The sequence below is a fragment of the Gallinula chloropus genome (assembly GCF_964237585.1).
Source record: "Gallinula chloropus genome assembly, chromosome: 4".
Classification (NCBI taxonomy): domain Eukaryota; kingdom Metazoa; phylum Chordata; class Aves; order Gruiformes; family Rallidae; genus Gallinula; species Gallinula chloropus.
In genome coordinates, this window is record NC_140088.1 from 22,648,586 (window position 1) to 22,666,830 (window position 18,245).

At 48.3% G+C, this 18,245-nt stretch overlaps 2 protein-coding genes across 3 annotated transcripts in view; one reads left to right on the forward strand and one right to left on the reverse strand.

The window, feature by feature from the left end:
• LSP1 (lymphocyte specific protein 1) overlaps positions 1-7,671 on the forward strand; it is a 48,034-nt gene extending 40,363 nt beyond the window's left edge. For both annotated transcript variants that reach the window (XM_084264235.1, XM_084264236.1), the window contains exon 11: positions 6,328-7,671. The gene's annotated coding sequence lies outside the window, so the exon portion shown is untranslated. The remainder of the gene's footprint in view (positions 1-6,327) is intronic.
• On the reverse strand, positions 1,094-17,200 carry PRR33 (proline rich 33). Its single transcript, XM_084264234.1, has 3 exons — positions 17,043-17,200; positions 11,294-11,429; positions 1,094-2,859 (listed from the first exon to the last, which is right to left on the reverse strand). The coding sequence occupies exons 2-3, from the start codon at positions 11,312-11,314 to the stop codon at positions 1,231-1,233; spliced, it is 1,650 nt and encodes a 549-aa protein (XP_084120360.1). The 5' UTR covers positions 11,315-11,429; positions 17,043-17,200; the 3' UTR covers positions 1,094-1,230.
• Between the last annotated feature and the right edge of the window lie 1,045 nt (positions 17,201-18,245).

The window sequence follows — 18,245 nt, forward strand, 5'->3', positions numbered from 1 at the left end:
CAGTTTGAGTTGGGGAAATTTTGGTCAGCTCCATATCCTCTGCTCATGAAGAGAATGTAAAGAGCTGTGTATTGAGTTTCCTGTTTGGACTAAACATAGCAATTCTATATTAGCTGTGTAGGAACACCCCAGCATATGACAAAGTCCTTTGAGATACAGAAATAGCTGATCTCCAGCTTCCATGCTTATGAGCCTGGTGGTGACAGAGATGCAAAGGGTGACTGTAATGCTGGAAAGTGCATTTGTCTCTCTGGATGGACAGTTGTGGATTTTGCTTTAAATATCTTTTTTTAGGCTATCAGGCACCAGTAGCTATGCAACTATTATGGTGTTGCCTTGGAAAACAAGACTACATGTGGTTAGCAGGAACCCCCAGAAAAAAGCACCTTGTTAAACAGACAGTTCTATACCCACATGCTGAAGCAGGCTCTTGCTGATAATCATGAAACTTCTAACCCCCAGAGGTACTTAAAGCACTGTCACATACATAACAGAACTGGATTGCTGCAGCAAATGTGTGCTATGATTTAGTAGACTGACTGAGGACACCAATTGATAATAATGGACAGTGGTTTGGCAGGGAATTCCTATGCGAGAGCAGGGTGGGTATCGTATGCTGTCCATTGTCATCTTTTCACCCAAGGCACAGACTTCCCACCTTGTTCTCAGTGAATGGGTGTGAGGTGCCCTCCACTGCACTTTCAGCAGAGAAGCTAGGTATGTGTACCCTTTTGAGTTCAGTTCCTGAGAATCCCTAGAGGACATGTGGAGCAACCCAGATTCCTTCAGGTTGTCTCATCTACAACTCTTTATTTCTATTCTTTCTCTTGGGCTTAAATAAATGCAATAATAAATTCATATTCCATCATTCTTCTCTAAACTGGGCTTTTTCTACAGGCAATGTCCCCCCCCTTCACTGCATGCCTCCCCTCTCTTCCCCATATTACTGCATACGGTGCTTGTTGTGGGCTCTTCTTAGAACAAGTGTGTATTTGTCTTCCTGGCTCAGGACCTGTGGATGTGGTGCATTATGCATTGAAGCTTTTCTACATGTGGAGGCTGACCCTCAAACTCACAGCATGACTCTGCTACCTTGCAAGGGTTTTACTTAGTTTTATTTTTTCTTGGTTGCACTTGGCTCTGTCAAACAGTAAACCTAGACATGGGTGTTTTTTGTGTGGTGCCCTGTAGGAACCTCTAGAGATGTGGGCCTGGTGGAGCAGCCTGGCTTCAGTTCACTGACCATCCCGATGCCATTCTGTTAAAGCTTTTGGTGTTCTCCTCAGCTGCTTTGGGTCTAAACCTGGACACATCAAACACAGTGGTGATCTTTGTCATGGGTTTGGCAGCCAGTTCCTTCAGTTTCCGGGCATCAAAGCGTGGCTTATGTAGAAGGATGGGCAAGCGGCGGGGAAGAAAGAAGCCTTCTTCCTTCCGCAGCTTCTTCTCTTCTGCTTGCTGCTTCCTCTCTCTGTTGACTGTCATCTGATATAAAATAGCATCCCACATTCTTGTGGCCCTTGATTTGAACAGCCTGTGGTCTTGACTGATTGCTTGAGGGCTGTCCTTCTCCTTGCTCTCTTCCTCCTGTCCCAGACTTTGTGGCTCTGGGAAGTTGGGTGCTTCGGGCTGCACTATCAAGTGCTTCCTGAGGCGATGCCAGCCACCAGCACTGGTTCTAGGAGGTCTTGCTGCTTCTACTGATGGTAGTGATGGCTCAGCTTTGAGAGGGATGGTGTTAGGTGAGTTGGGGGTCAAGTGAGGTTGAATGACATGTTCTGCCTTGGTGTCTGTGGAGGTGGCCCCCTTACTGTCAGCTTGTGCTGGGGTTGCAGTCTCTGACTGGGCTTGCTTTGAAGGAGTGGTAGGTACTGATGCTTTTAGATTGTCACCATCTTGCTTGGGTAATTCAGAAGTTCTCTCTGATTCAGATATCTCTGTGTTGTTTCCATGGGTCATAGGCTTATTGGCATGGGCATTGGAGATGCTGGGCTTGGGTGAAGGGGCCCTAGTGGACTCTTCAGTAGGAGCAGGCCTGGGCTCCTTTGAAGGCTCTGCCTCCTCAGCAGAAAGGATGGGAGGCTCCAGGGTGGCAGCTGTGTCCTTGCTGTCATCAAGTAGAGTGGGTATCTGCCCTGGAGATGGTTCAGAGTGGGTTGCTTCAGCTGCTGGAGAAGATGACCTTTTGTCTTCATGGCTGATAGTTGCTTGAGTCTGATTTGATGTGGGTGTCTTAGCCCTGGGTGGCTTGACACTGTGGAAATAAGTGTGCACCTTGGTGACATAGGTAACCTCTGGTGCTCTTTCTTTACTGGGCATTCTGGAAGGAGGAGACTGGTGGAGATTAAATATGGAAGGGTTGCTCTGAGAGGGAAGGTGGGTATCTGCGCCTTCATGCTGTTGTGGAGTCTCAGGAGCAACTGGCTTGTGTAGCATGGGCATGGCAGGGGATGTTGTGAGCCTGAGGTGTTCGGCAAGACGCCTCTGCTCAGTGACCTTCAGCGTGAAAGGCTTGCTCTTTCGGAAAGGGGAGGGGACACGGTGGGTGATGGGCTTGACGGAGAGGTGAGTTGGGAGGCTGGTGGAGGGGGGTGCTGTGGTTTCTGGGGTCTCTTCTGGGGGAGTGCTTTCATTGTGCTCTAGGTCAGGGCTGGCCTCATTCACGGGTGAGAGGTTGGACCGAAAGGACTTGGCTTGCTCTGAAGCTAGGACAGCATTTTTCTTGGCTGCCTTCTTCAGCAGCCGCTGGAGCCGCAGGTTGTCCTTCCCGGGCTTTGGTAGAGTGGGAGGGGGAGAAAGATGGTGGCGGATGGGAGCTGGCTGGATGGAGGATGATACTGTTATCAGCATTGTCATCTCCTGGAAGAAAACACAAAACTTTAGAGTTGGTGTGGTCTTAGCCCTGGGCAAGACTTTGAGGTATTCATGCATAAGGCCTCCTCTTCCTCTCTCCAGAAGCTATGATGACGATGGAGTCATTACTGTGGAAGAGGAACATCAGTCTTTGTTTACTTAGTTTCCCAAATTTAACCTCAGCCAGTCTTGAAGGTGCTGTGGCAAGGCAAGAGGTGTACTGGGGTGAAGCTCTGTTGCCAAATCTGGAGCCCTCCTGTTTCTGGTGTTAGTCCAAAATCCAGTGAATTCCCTGGGACCCCAGATGTTTGTGTCTTGGCAAGTCCTAATAGGATTTGGAAGGAAATGTCAAGAGAAACAGAACAGGTCTGAAATTTTGAAGCTTTGAAACATTCTCCAGAGGCACAAATCAGGAGTGTTTCATGGCTTTCCAAATTTCAGTTATTAAGACTCTGATACAATGTTATGTACAACAGAACAGCCATATGTCATCTGAGTCAAAGTCAACACTGGCCTTGATTGATTTCAGCTGGCAAAAAGGCATCCCTGTGAAACACAGGACTTCAAAAGCTGCTTTTATCTCATGAGAAGTGTTTTGCTGCAACATTAACTGGTGGTTTTGCTTCATCAAGTACAGTGGCAATATTCTTTCAGTACTGAATTTAAGATAAATCTAGTTTTCTCTTTCCCTTGGGAAGCATGACCACTGTTCCCTCTGTGTCACACTTTCTTCAGTGAGACAGAAATGGGTTGTTGTCTGAGTTGGGCCTAATGGCCATTGCAGCTGGACCCCCTTTGGTGAACACAGTGCTGCTCCTGGGGGATGCTTTTCCTGGTCTCTGTTGCTAACTTACTGCCATGTCCTTTCTAGTGAGCACCAGTTAGATTTCCTGTGGTCAAGCTACAGGTCTGTTTTGGGGGTAGAAAGATGAAACTAGTTTCAGTTCTGCCTTCTCTTCCTGAGCAAGGCTGGAGAACACCAAGTACCCAGCCTCTGACCTGCCATGACTCTTTGGCAGCCACCAGAATGAAATAGTACTCTGCCCTGGCTCTCACTCAGCAAAGAGTTGCTGAGTTTTGCTATGAAATGAGACATAAATCACTGAGCCACATAATCCCAGTTGCTGGATGCAACTGAGCATCCTGAAATGAGGATGAGGGGTGATGTCAGGGTTGCCCAGAGGGGCTATTGCATGTGCTCTGCTCAGTTCCTGGTGGCTCCCAACAGGCTCTGGTTAGGGTGGAAGCGTGGTGTGATACCTACTGTAAGGGAAAACTATACCAAATAAAACTCTCAAAAGCACAGAACAGCTATTGGCACTTGAGTGCCGGGTGTTGTCTTTGGGCTTGGAGTGCTGCTGTCAGCACCGGGCTGGGAAGCTGATCTGTACTGAGCAATCGCGTGGTGTGTCTTCCAAAACTGATTGTGGAGAGAAGGCTGACTCTTTGGAAAAATAATAAAAACTAAAAGCAGCAGCAAATGAAGGCACTGAAGAAGTGGTATATGGGGCACAAAGCTTTCAAGGCCTGGCCCCTCACCATGGTGGACAAGCTGTCGGCCAGAGCAGAGGCTGTGCTGGGCAGAGTCTGGGCAGTGTCTAGCAAGTGGTACCAACTGCATTGATTTCAGCTGCAGGCATGAGAAACCTCCCACTGTTTTGGCAAGGGGATTTGTGCCAGCTGGGGGGTGACAACTGTTGGGAATTCCCAGTGGCTTATCAGCTTCATGCTGTAGGCACAAGGCTGGGATTAGGATGTGTTCTATTCCAAGAGCTACTTTTGGGGGGAAAAAAAGACTGCTCTGCCCCAAGAAAAGGCTTAGAGCCCATTCCATCCTATACCTGCTCTCTTCCCCAGCCCTATGGATATTCTAGGTTTTTTGGGGGGTCAGAGAAAATGGACAAAATGCCTCAGTTGGAGAGGTGCATACCTACTCTTGTGTAACTCTACTCTGGTTTTGTTTGTATAGGAATTGGTAATTGCTTGGGTGATTACTATCTGCTGCCAGGTGAGCTAGCACGTGTCTGTTAGGATTGATTATGATTTCATCTGCTTCTGTTTAATGTGGTCCCATGGACAGCCTGTGCTACAAGATGAGCTGTGATTTAGCAGCACTGGTAAACCAGAATTTTAAGGTTGGCCTGCTTTGGGTTTTGTTGTGCTGAGAACACTAAAGAGGCAGGGCAGTGCACTTCCCATTAGTCATCTCTTTTAATGTTTTCCTTGTCCTATGGACTGTTCCACCTCAGGGAAATGCAGCTTCCCACATGGGTCAGAGCACGATCTTGCCTGGGATCTGCTGCAAACTGTCAGGTGCTACTGAGGAGGGCATGGGGGTGCTTGGAGTGGGAAGTTTAGGTATATTCTAATATGTAAACTTTCCCTCAGTTCCTGAAGAGGTGGCTTTGGGTGCTATAGCATCAAGATTTGTGGTCTCTTACAATAGTCTGTCCTATTAAAATCACTCTTGCTACTATCTCAGCATCCTATCTGACTTGAAACCTGCTGTTCTGTGGGTCTTAGGGACCTTGTGGGTGGTAACTTCCATGGCATGTGACTGTGCCATAGTCTGTGTGCTTGACTAGTGAGGCAGCGAGATGCTAATAGACAGCAAAAGAAATCAGCTCTTTGTTTGCCTTCCCTGTCATGTTTGGCTTTGAGGTTCTCCTTCAGAGCTCTTGTGTGCTCTGGATCAATTCTGCAACAAGTAAGATTTGTGTCTTCCCCCTTGCTGTTTAGTGGAGCAAAAGCAAAGGGGCAGATGGACTTGCTTTATCAGCAGAGGAAAGGCCAGAGCTGAAAACCCAGGGCCACAGTGAAAATACTGCCTGGGAAACTTGCGTGGCTTTGTGATAAACTGGAAGGAAATTGAGCTAGGAGCTGAGTCAAAAGGCTTTCAGAGGGTTCCACGTCCCTGCTGCTGGCTGAATGCCTATGGGTGGAGGGGAGGTCACCCACTATAGAACCCCAACTGTTGTTCTCCTGGTCTCTGCTCCATCTCCAGTCAGCCCTAAACTGGGAACAGTGGGGAGAATGTTGGTGTGGAGGAGTCATTTATCACGCAGTGGAAAAGCCATTTGGGCACTGGTCCCTTGGCTGCACCAGCTGTCACACAGCGAGAGCTGCAGGAACCTGATACTGCCACAGATGGTCCCAAGCGGAGAGCTGCGGCTGCCGGGGGCTGTAGGAGCACCCTGCTTTTGTGGCTGAAGGAAACCTGCTCAGCTCCTCCCTCTGCCTGGGCAGCCGTGACCTCTGCCGGGCGTGCAGCCCTTGGCATCAGCTCTGCCGTGGGCATGTGGCGTGGTTGGCTGTCCTGCAGCACCAAAGCGTTATGGGCTGGTTGACAGGGCTTTGGAGATGGGTAGGAGAAAGGCATCTGTACTAGGTGAGGTGCTGCCCCGTACAGCCCGGGCTACCGGCTTGTGGCAGGCCGAACCGTATGCATAAACTTCTTGTTCTCTTGTCTTGCAGATGAGTTTCGTCCTGGCTCGATGCAACCCTCAATGCCACTATTTCCTCTGCCCCACAGAAGACAATTGAAGGATGTTTCTTTTCTCCTCCTGGCCGATGTCTGCTTCTGTACCGCCTGATGCCTCTAGGGTGTGAGCAACACCCCATGCTGCCCCCAGTTGGATGAAAGCAACTGTATCAGCAGGCAAAAGCCACCCCTGTTTTAACCTTCTATGTGACTCTTTGGCTTCTTTTATTGGCTTTTGTTTATTTCTTTTTTATCTGGCTCTATCCTCTCTCTCCCCAGGGATTTGCTGCCCTACCAAGCTGGCAGGGCTTTTGCTACATGATTAATAATTCCTACTTTTGTGGCTCTTGGTAGCTGTGTGGTGGGACAGAGGGAGCTGAACAGAAACCTGGTAAAAGAATCGTTGTTTGAAAGAAGGGCTATGGGCAGATCCTTAGTGTGGGGAGATGGCAAGGACTGCTTGTCACTCCACTGGTGCCAGCTGTGGATAAAGTCTTCCCCTGTTTACAATGCAGCCTCTGCCTCTCTACAACATCTGTTTTGAGGGGCTTACGTTTACTCTGTGTACATCAAATCACACTCAGCTTAGACCTGTTTTTTTTCTTTAGCTCACAGACCATTCTTTAATCACAACTATGTACCCATGCCAAAATGTTCCTGCCACTTTGCCATCTTGACAGTGACAATAGCAGCTTTGTTTCAAATAGCTGCTGCCTTCCTGTCTCTGTCTAACATGGGTGGGAGGTTTTCTTTCCCAGATGAGAAGTGCTGATTGCTGGCATTATCTCCCTTCTTTAGGAAAGGAGGTTTGCCAGTTCTATAATCTGTGGACTTCAGTGCTAGTGATTAAAACACTACTTCTGTATGTCAGAGGTGGTGGGCATGTTGATAACCTGCCTGTTATGCTCCTGGGGGTGGATGGGATGTCTGGGAAATGTCTGCTGCTCTTATGCTGGAAGCTGCCTTGGCAAAAAGGCTTCCTTGTGATTTGTTTGGGAAGGTCAGGGCTTGCTGTGAACATGGGGAAACTGAGCCCTAAAAATTGGCACTCTAGCCTTGGTCCTGAGATCTGTAAGTCAGCTCTCAGGGCTGTTTCTGAGCTCTCCCATGTCCTCATACTTCATGGTGTTAGCATGTCACCCAACCCTTCTTTAAAGTCTTATTCCTGCCCTCTTTCCATGTCAACATGATTTTGCAACTTGGTTCTGCTCTCCTGGAGGGAGGGCAGCTTCTCTTCTTCCTGCATCAGTTTGCTTTCTGCTTAAATTTACTGTGTCCTGGATATTTTTTTTGTAAGCATTTAATAAAATTTGAGGAAGATGTTGTAATTACAGCAACTCTGAGGATTTTGTTGGTGTAAGAGTTCCTGCAGCAAAGCTGTTCTCTAAGACCTCACGGATCTCTGCTAGAGTGGGAAGCGGAGAAACATCAGGCTCAGTGATGAGAAGAAAGAGCTTGATGTGTGTGGGGAAAAGGGCTTTCCATGTGCCTCCACCATGTAGCAGAGTCTTGTCACCTTGCTGCATTCTTCATTGTTATTGGGGTAATTGACTGTAAAATGGGAATAAGCAGTGTTTGGGTGAAAGATGGAGCAGCATGCAGAAGAATTCCTATGGACTGATCAGCTAGGAAAAAACAGAGCTTAGCTCCCCAAATAATAACCTGAGCAGCATCACAGGGTTCAACCAAAATCACTGGTGATGTCAGCTGTGGAAAAAAATAATCCTCTGTGGTCTGCTTTATACAGCTGAGGTGAGGTCAGCGTGGGAACCCAGTACTCTGACCTGACTGTGACCTGGAACCATCTAATGTAAAATCACCTCCATAAAATTAGTTTTCAAGTAGTAGTACTTCTGTGGTGTAGACACAGCTAATAGTTTGTGCTACCCTTACCCACGCTTCTTTAAAGCATTAAGAGCAGGAAAGCTTTTAGGTATCACTTCTCCCTGTCACCTTTCTGCTTATTGATACCTTTGTCCTCTCTATCCTCTGCTTCAGCTCTCCCTGGAGGTAGGCATTCAAGGAGTCTATATTCCTCAAAACCAGGGGGAAATACAGACACCATCCAGCCCTGTGTTCTGCCCTTTCTTTGCCCTGCTGGGTTTTTTAAAAATGAGGCCAGAACTGTAGCAATGGGGTGTATAGGGATGTCCTGGCATGAGGTGGAAACTGCTAGTGTGCCTGAACTGTCTGCACCAACTTGTTTCAACTCTGTTCAGTGGTTGGCTGATGAACAGGAGGCCGAGCATCTTTTTCTGTTACTGCGTCCTGTCAGCTTGGAGAGCCTGGGAAAGGCCCCAAAGGCTGATGGTGTGAGATTCCTTCTCCATGGAAAGGTGATTTGCAGGGCATAATTTCCTCCACTTAAATCCCACGTGAACCTAGATGTGGTTTCATCAGAAACAACTGCTGTACTTCAGGTCCTGGCTCCAGCACAGAAGCTAGCAGGTTCTATGGAAGCTCTCCAGGGACACCAGACCACTCTTGTGGTGGTGAGGAACCAGGGAAAGACCTCGCTTGGAGCATATGTGTGTAGTTCTTTCAGGTAGCTGTGTCTGCCTGGGGACATTTTTCCACAAAGAACTTTAAAACATGCTTTCTCATGAAGTATCATGGTGCATGTGGAGGTGGGGAGTGGCAGTGGGGTTACTAGAATGGTGAATACCCTCCCTCCCCCCCCCCCCCCCCCCCAAAAAAGAGATGTTGCAGTCCAGGTGCTCTGGTTGTGTGTCTCTGGCAATGCCAAGGAGGAGTAAAGTAATCCTTTCTCTTTGCAGCAGCAAGCATGGAGTGTGGTGGCTGGTTTTGTTGTTTGTGTCAGAAGAAAACACAGCATCTGTGAAGTGTGCTTTGTTCATCACTTGCTAAAATGAGAGCCTCCCCCAGGTGGAGAAACCACTGTGCATGGGGGCAAAGAAGTTACACCACAACCTTTGCAAAGCCAGCCTGCTTAGCAGAGAGCTGCTTCCTCTGTGCATCTGTGTGTCACACCAGGACACAAAGAGCACTGCTGGGGTCTCCTCCTGCTCTTCTTAGTGAAGGAGAGCAGGCTGTGCCTCGCTGTTGCAGTTACTAGTCTAGTCTTACTTGGTAGCCGTCGGCTCCCTGTCTTTCTGGGGCCCCTTATGACCTTAGCTTTATCTCCTGAGACTGGTGTGCTTTAGGTGTAACAAGGACAAGCTGAGGTACTGAGAGTACCTTGCTCTGGGGCTGGTAGAGAAAAGCAATGGCTCTGTTCCAAATTACGCCCCTTCCCCACCACCCTCTGCTCCCAGCAGGTCAGTGGTGCTCAAAGAGAGGGGCTTGGACACCCATGTGAGCTCTCCATGGTCAGACCTTGAGGTGCAGCGCAAGGTGCTGCTTTTCTCCAATTTCTGTTTTCCTTGTCCTGCATATTTAGACCATGCAGAAAGGGAATGCCCTTTCACATGGCATCCACCCTTAAGTGAACCTTTGGGGTCTACACTAATAGTGAAAGGGACTGCTTATCTTTCTGAAGCAGGCTTCAGGGGTGCTGTTTCTCTGAACAAGCTTTAATGTGTGATTCTATGTCAGGTGAGATTGAAAACCACAGCCCACGACCACTGCGATGCCTGTTTCCTGCAGGCCGTAAACCAGCCTTGTTTAAGCTTGGGGGAAACTGCTGATAGAAAGCTCAAGTCTGTTTTGAATGTTGTAGCTTTATATAGCTTTTGCTCTCCCTCAAGACAGGGGATAGACTTCTGGTTCTCTTTCCAGGTATAAAATAATTATAGGCTGAGTTTTATGACCATCCTTGTGTACGTGAGCTGACTAATCAACAAATCTGCTCAACCCTCGCCTGTAGCTCTGTGCTGGGCCTCCACTGAGCGGGTGAACACGAGGGTCTAAAGTTTCTTCTTCCTTGAATTGCATCTGCAGTTTCTGCTCTTTGAAGGAAAGGTCAGACTCTGAGACACCTGGACCTGAATGTCAGAGCTTCCCCTCCTGCCACCACCACCTTAGGGAAGGAAAATAAACAAGCTCAAAGAGCGAGGTGGCTATTAATAATGAGGTGACAGCTGATATGCTACTGAGCAAGGCTTGAAGGTTGGCCTGTTGGTAACTCCTGCCTGCTCAACACGCTTCTGCTAATGCTGTGTGATATAGGTGTACTTTTAAAGCATAAAGACTGGATCTGACAGTGACAAGAGTGCAATTGGGGCTGGCACTTGCTTCAGAAATGATGGATCCTGATAATGATGGTGAGACCAGACCACAAATGATTTCCTTGCCATTATGCATGGAGTCTCCCAAAGGTTTGGGTTGCAGTGGAATAATTTGATTTAGATCATAAATTTCAGAAAGGTGCCTAGGTTTTTTTCATAAAGTCTCTAAGTAATAGCGATTTAGCAATGCTAATGACATGCACTCTTCATACTTTATTTATTTGAAGGATCATGGGCTCAGGGTTTTTCATGGCGATGGGAAGAAGAGAGTGGTAGATTGTAGCAAAGTAAGGAGAAAATGCTGTTTGAATTTATGTGAGCAAACATTTTAAAGCATGAAAGCAGCAAGGTGTTTGTTTTGGCTAGGTAGTCCTTCCTGGAGGTTAAGGAGAGGCTGTGGGGTGGCTCCTATGAGCACCTCAACTGGTCTCCTGCCTTGTTCACCTCCTCTGGGAACATTCCAAAAGAGCAGCTCCAGGCAATGGTCCTGGCTCCCATTCTGCTGATTAGGTTTTGTCCTTGCTGTCTCATCCCCCAAGGATGAGCCCTGGCCATGTCTCCAGTTATCCAGCCTGATCCCTTATCTTCAGTGAGACATCTAGCCTAGATCTAGGGTGTCTGAGGAGGCTGTCCTGTATTGACAGAGATTGTGTCTTAGTTGTCTAAAGCAGGTATAGTAAGTACATCTACCAAAGCAAACAGCTGAGTGATGGAGCAAGTTTACCACAAAAATCAGGAACCAATAGTAAGAAAGATGAAATTCAGTACTTACTGATGTGTAGTTTGTTTCCATCTGCAATCACTTGCATGTTGGGTGCATCGTGTTACTTGGTTTGGTTTACAAAATTAACAAGCTGTCATTCCTTCAAGATCATTTCAGGTGCTGTTTTCTTGTGATTTTTATAGCCCTGTAGGAAAGTTCAAAATATCAGATGGGAAAGAGTGTTTACAGTAGCTAAGATAAGTTCAAAGTACAAGAAGTTTCTCAAAAATAAAGTGACTACTTTTTGAAAGCATGAGAGGTTCTACTAGCTAAAATTAGCACGAAGAAGGGCTATCAAGTAACACCATTACACGCTCCCAGCTTTGGCCCCGCAAAGTTCTGCATCGAAAGTACTGGGCAGGTGAAGGGCCAATGGTGGTGATGTTGCCAGGACAGATATTCTAGCAGAGTAGCTCCAAGCAATGAAACCAGTTTTTCAAGTTTGCCAGTCAGATTTACTGTTCTGCAAAAGTCGGGGTTGCAAAATGCAAATCTGAACCTCTGCTTTGATTGTTGCTGTCCTCTGAGAGGAAGAGTGCAAGCTCTGGCTCTGCTTGTTCCTGGCAAAGGGATGGTTGCGCTGTATGCAGAGCTTGCAAGTGTGGAAAATACTGTTCCTGGAGCAGAGGGGGTTTGGAGCTGGCTGGTTTGGTGAATGTTTTCTTTTTTTGGGGGGGAAGGGGTGTTTTGCATGCAGTTTGTCTTGAAGATTGGAGCTGAGACTGCGAAAGTGAGCTGGTAAGGATGGCATGGAAACCCACATTTACCCTGGCCAATGTGTGAGCTGTCCAAATGCCATGCAGTTATGCACAGCTGCTTAGCCCCTGGGTGTTTCATCCCCTTTTCCAGCCCTCCTCCTGTCCTGGGCTTTGGTTTATCACAGCCTTTCAGAGCCTTTCAGTGTGGGTGCCCAGGCAGCTGGTGAGTTCAAGGTACTCAAAGGGAGATGGGGATATGCAAGCATGGTTTCTCTGGACATCTCCAAAGCAGCTTTATACTCTGGTTATGCTTGGCCTGTTCCACCTGGAGTGCTGGTGAATTATGCCAGCAAGCCACCTCTGAACCAAATTCTTGCTGCTTCTCCAGTGCCATCCTGCTAAGACTTGTTGCTCATTGACCCTGTGCAGTAATGTATCTATAATCTGATTTTGAGTCACTCTCTCATGGGTTGAGATATCAAAGTATTTCCTGCACCCATCAACCTGTCTGATGAGGCCAACTCGCACAGGAGGGATGCAGATGCACCTTTGGGTTAGTGTCAGAGGCAAGCTCTCTATTTGCTTCATCCCTCTCAGTCTCCCTGAAGACTGATGAGCTTGTGCTTGGCTCTGCAAGGAGATGCTGCTCCTTACAGTAGCGCTGACCTGGGGGAGGGGTGTCAGGGAGAGGTGAGTGCTCAATCCTTCATGCTAATACCCTGATGCAACTAATTCCTCTTTGACTGATGACTGATTGCTGGGGAAAAAAAAAAAAAAAACAGGCACCACCAGAGCCAACCCAACTGGAAGCTTAGGGAAAAAAAGCCACGATAAGAAAATTTCAACAGAATTAAAACATACCCAAGGATGTGTTGTACCCTGCTCTGCCCCGTCACCGCTGAGACCATACCAGCTTAGTGAGTGCATTTGCACCGTGCACTGTCTGAATGGTGCATGAGGCTGGCTTATGTTTGCATCTGATGCTGAAGCAGGAGGTGTCCGGACCCCTCCCTGTTTCTTATGCAACATGGGGAACTTCTGACCTTACATGGCCAGAAGGGGATAAGATGGGGGTAGATTCTCCTACTGATCAAATTTCACAGGACAAATGATACTCTAGAGTCTTCCATGGAGGTGTTGATGGAATCTCTTGAGATGCACAGGGAAGAGCAGTATCAGGAAAGTGGGTGGAGTCATACATAATTCGGCAATTAGGTATTAAGGGAAGGCTTATTTGTTGCCCTTTATTCTCCTTTTTGTGCCCCTGAACCTCTGAGATGTCACAAAGCCCCAACAGGAGAAGGTATTAGCACCCTCAGGCTCCCCACCCCACACCCCAGGATTGAGGTAGTTGAACCTGGTGAATGCTTGCTCTCCCCTGTATCTGAGTGGTTGCTGCAAGAGGCACAGCACTGTGCATGGTGAGCACTGCACCAGGTCTCTTCTAGCTGGAGAAAGGAAGAGACAACCTGAGGACCAAGACCCTGAGCCCAAATGCCAAGCAGGGGTATTAGAGGAGCTTGGGAGGAAGCATGGTCTTGGTTTGAATTGTGGTTCAGATTCTTTATGATCCTGTCATTGCCAGTAAAATGGCAGCAGTCTGCTGATAGCTTAAACAGAAGAGCTGACTTTAAAGTTTAAGGCTGTTCTGGTCTCTGCTTGACCGGCTGCATAAAACAGGTCATTGATTTTACTCAGGAACAGAAAATAATTAATTATAGACATATTATGTCCTTTCTCTGAGCATGCATACTTACTTAGTCACTCTCCTTTTATTGGTGGCTGCTTTGATTAAATTGGAAAGAATGTTTTGGTGAACGTAGGGCATCTACTCTAACCTTGAACTGCAGGTTATACCCCACTGCAGAAACCCTTTCTCTGGAGCACAATAAAGAAATGAAAGGGGAGAGGGGGGACAGGATAAGATTTTTGTTTTCCATCCCAAATGGCTCTTGTGATTCCCATTTCCTACCTGCCCTAAATCATAGTAAAAGGTTTATAATTGGAGGTGTCACAAAAAAGAAAAGCACGTCCCCACCCTTCCCCAGTCAACTTAACATGTTTTCATGGACAACTTCAAGTGTTTCAGTGCTGATGTCTGTATAAAGGGACAAACGCACCAAAACCAGAAAAGCTGTAGGATGTAAAAATCAGTAAATAAATCAAAGGATGCTGTTTTGAAATTATTTGATTATGATTTTGGAGGGGGGGGAGAAGAAACGTTCAGACTGCGAATGATGTAACAACTCAAAACACATTTTCATGGCAAACAATTTCGCTTTGGATACTTTAACCATTGTTGAATCAAAGGAGGTGTCAGTGGAAGTTCCTCTGTAGCTCTAGCATAGCTGTAAGTGAGGAGTCATGGGCAGGCTTGGGTGAGGAAGGACCACAGGGGATTCTCTGGCCTGGCTTGCGCACCAATACGGGATCAGCTTTGGTATTAGATCGTTCTGCTCTCTATTGGTCAGTAGTTGGTGAATAAGGGATAGGTATTGTTTCTTTTCAGGAGTCAGATCTCTCCTGGGTTGTGAAGGAGCACCTGTTTCATGGGAAGGATGTAGCTGGTTTTATTTGCAAACTCTGTAGTCTTTAATGAATGTGAAGCTGCAGGTAGGATTTCAGACTTCTGGGGCTGCAGAGGTATTTAGATGCATTTTTACAGGGCTTTTATAGCTCACTGGCTGGGCTCCATACAGCCATGGGAGGCAGTGAACCATGGAAATGCTGCCCACTGACTGGTGTGCAACAAGCACAGGGGGTAAGGGTTTAAAAAGACAAACAGTTGTCCAAAGAACTCCTCTTTACACAATTTGTAAAATTACTGGGGCTAATGTGTGAATGTTGTATTTATAGGCATCTCCTGATAAGTGTGTTGGCTGCTGCAATAGGTGAGCCAACAGTCAGAAAAGATGAGAAGGCCTGATCACAGCTCCCCTGCAAGTGGCCCTGCTCTGCCTATCTTCCTGTGGCCCATCTCAAAAAACCCCTATGAGTGCTCCTACGAAAAGAAACGTGACTTTGGGGTAGGTTACCCACTGGAAACTTCTCTAGATCTCTGCCCCTGCCTCTAGTTCCTATTCTAGGAAGAACTCTGGTTTGCTGCATCCTTTACCAGGTGGAGATGCTGTCACTGTAGAGGCACACCAGGCTCTGGGTTGTGGTCAGCAGGTGGAGGGACTTCATGCAGTTTGAGATCCCGGTTCATGTCTGTGACCTGCATGCACGTTCTCTTTGGCCTTAGTGCTGTCTTGTCACCAGGTGGTTGGTGAGAGGGGCTTCTCCAAAGACGAATGCTCACGGCACCCTCTTCTAACAAAATCAGATAGCTTTTTGGGAGAATTGCAGCCAGAGCTGACGTCATCGCTCTCTCATCTGGTCCATGCAATCAGTAGAGAGCGCAAGGTAATTGGTGTTGGTTTGCTTGCTCTCTAGGCTGGTGTGGCTGCACTACAGCAGCTTGGAGGCAATTCCAAGTACACCTTGCTGCTGATGCAAGAAGATGTGGTAAAGGCAGCACAAAATTTATATCCTAGGCAGAACAGTCTACAGTAAAGAGAAGCAAAGCTGGTGATGAAAATGTCTCAGGCTGTGAATAAAACTGATGTGCAGTGGCATCAAGAGGTTAAATAAGGACTAGGTGCATGAAACAAATACTTGAGAGGATTATAGTTACATGCCAAAGACGATAGAGAGACCCACAAAGAGAAGAAAGAGCAAACATATACCGAGCTGCAGGGAATGATCCTTGGTTGTGAGCCAGATGAGCGAGGGATGCGTGCACCAGACAAGCCCTCATCCAGAGGGATGGAGCCAATCCCCTTGGGCCTGTGCAAACTGGGAACCAGATCATGCTGGGACTGGAGGTGAGATGCACAACATGGACACGAGTGCTTTGACAGAGGCAGCCTGTGGGATGCAGGCACATCCCTCAGGACAGTGCAAAGCAGAGGCGCCCTGCTTGCAGTGGGTGGTGATGGAGAAGATGGAGCATAGATATGATGCATAATATAAAGATGGATGTTGTCTGGAGCAGTTGTCAAGCGTGCCCAGATCAGGAAATGAGCTGAGCAAGGACATGTGCACTGGAACTAAGAGGATGCCACAGAGAGCAATGTTTGCATCTCATCGATTTGAAAATAGAGCTGCCTTAGGTAGAAACATCTGGTTACCTGTCCCTTCTGTAGCCTGCATCAATGTCACATCTGCTAAGAAGCTGAGAGGGGAATCTGAGTAATAAGGATCGCTTCCCTGCCACCGGTGCACAAAGAGCACCGCTCCAGCAGAGACTGTGCAACCCCACAAGATGCCCACAGTGCTCCTGCCAGCCAACAGGCAGTGAACAGGCTGGACGGGACCACGGGAACATTCAGCCTGGCATCTGCAGAGAGCTGCCCTGGTGTAAGCCCAGGCTTCACACACCGTTGCACACACGTTTCCTCTTTAAATGATAGATCCAATCCTCAGAGCAGAAGAGCTGAGTCGTGATGCCCCATCAGCAGCAGGGACAGTCTATAACCCCCAGGCAGGCGAAGGAGGCTGGTGAATGCCATTGCCAAACTGGGTCTGCAGCAAATGTAAAAGGAGAAACAGCTGGGGGACTCCCCTCCCACACATCCCGGCTCTGCTGCCAGTTTGGGCAAATACAGTAAGTGTTGGGGACGTGCCCAACTCGTGCAGTGCCCAAGGAAAATGAACCAGTGGAAGACTGCAGAAATGCTTGATGGTGCTGAAAATGCAGCATGAAGGCTGGTTTGCTGCGTTAGTGCTTTCAGCAGGGCTGGGGGAGCAGAAGCCATGATGCCTGGTTTAGCTGCACGTCCCCATGCAGGTGCTGCTCTCCTCAGCAGCACGGGGTACCCACCCTGTCTTCCCCACTTGGCAAACTCCTCCTGGTAAAAGCCAGGGTGCTGATGATGGATGCACTGTCACCCCCCTTCCACCTAATGAGTTACAAAAGCATTGGCTTGATCTGGGTGGTGGGAGGGATGCAAGGGGATAAGCTGATGGGCAGCTGGAGAATAGAAGCTGGAGAGGGGATTTTGGCTCATGCATGTTACCTGGTGGATGCCGTGCCGTGCTCCTGCTCTGCAGCTTTTAAAGCTCGTCTCTACATCCTCAGCTGGAGACCCTTCCCTGCAGATGGCAGGGCAAGAGTGGGCAGGAATCGATCTGTGACCCAGGCCAAAAATATCGCCTGCCCTGTAACTCCTAAAGGTTTTCTCTGCTCTTACAGGCTGGGAGAAAGAGGGAGCTGGAGCCGCCGGGCACACTGGAGGGCATGCTCTGCACGAAGGGGAACCCTGCCAAAGGGAGAGGGGCGGGAGGGATGACATGGGGACCTGAAGCCTGCGAGGTTTAGTGAAATGGAAACTCTGAGCCGGAGGGTTTCCCGAGGCACTGCAATCCTCTGCCGGCATAGCTGTGCAACTGCTGTGGGTGCTTGGGTGGCAAAACCCCTCTGGGGCACCTAAAGAATCCTAGGAGGGGGTACAGCTGTCCGGGGTCTGCCCTCTCTGTGATGTCCTTACTCAAATAACGCTTTTGTATCATGCTAAGAAGGGCTCTGAGCGTGGCTTGAGGTCAGACAATCTCTCTGGCTGTATTCCTGCTCTTCTGCTTTTTCTTCCAGGTCTCCTCAAGCTCTGGAGCATGGTAGAGCCCTGGAGGTCTCAGTGAGAGGTGGGTGTGTGCCACACACCACCCACGCACAAACACACACATGACAGGCACGCTACACGCTCTGACTTCTCATGTGCCTCATCACCGCTTGTTTCAAAGAGTGTCAGGCAGCAGAAGCTCCCTACGCCTTTCTGTGGGCTCTGACCCTGCAGCACAACCTAAGTCCCTCACATGCAGAGGGACAGTAGGGACGAGCTCCTGCCCAGCCAGGGAGTGAAAGCTGCTGCTGTCTGTTGAGACTGTGAAAGGCAGGGTGCCATGTACCATGGAGCTGGGAGGGCCCTGCAATTTGTTTCCGAGGTGCCTTTGCCTCAGATACCCCTCTTTAAGCTCTGCCTGCCTGGTGGGGTTGTAAATATAGAAACATAAGCCCTGGAGGGTTTTTTTTTTCTCCAAACATGTCCCTCCCATCTTAGCATCATCTGTGCAATTCCTCCAGCTGCTCCTATACATGGTATGACCTTTTTTTTCCCCTTTCCTTGCTCCCCTCCCTCCCCCTACCCCTCGTCCTTGCTCCCTTCCCTGCCCAGTGCAGGCAGTCTGGGGCCAATCAGCTTCTCCAAAAGATCAAATGTCACTAT

Bases quoted from the DNA above. Each gene is read 5' to 3' on its own strand.
- PRR33 (XM_084264234.1), bottom strand. From the start codon at position 11,314: ATGGAAACAAACTACACATCA. The intron at 2,860-11,293 runs GTAAGTACTGAA...GTTTTCTTCCAG, and splicing joins TGGAAACAAACTACACATCA to GAGATGACAATGCTGATAAC.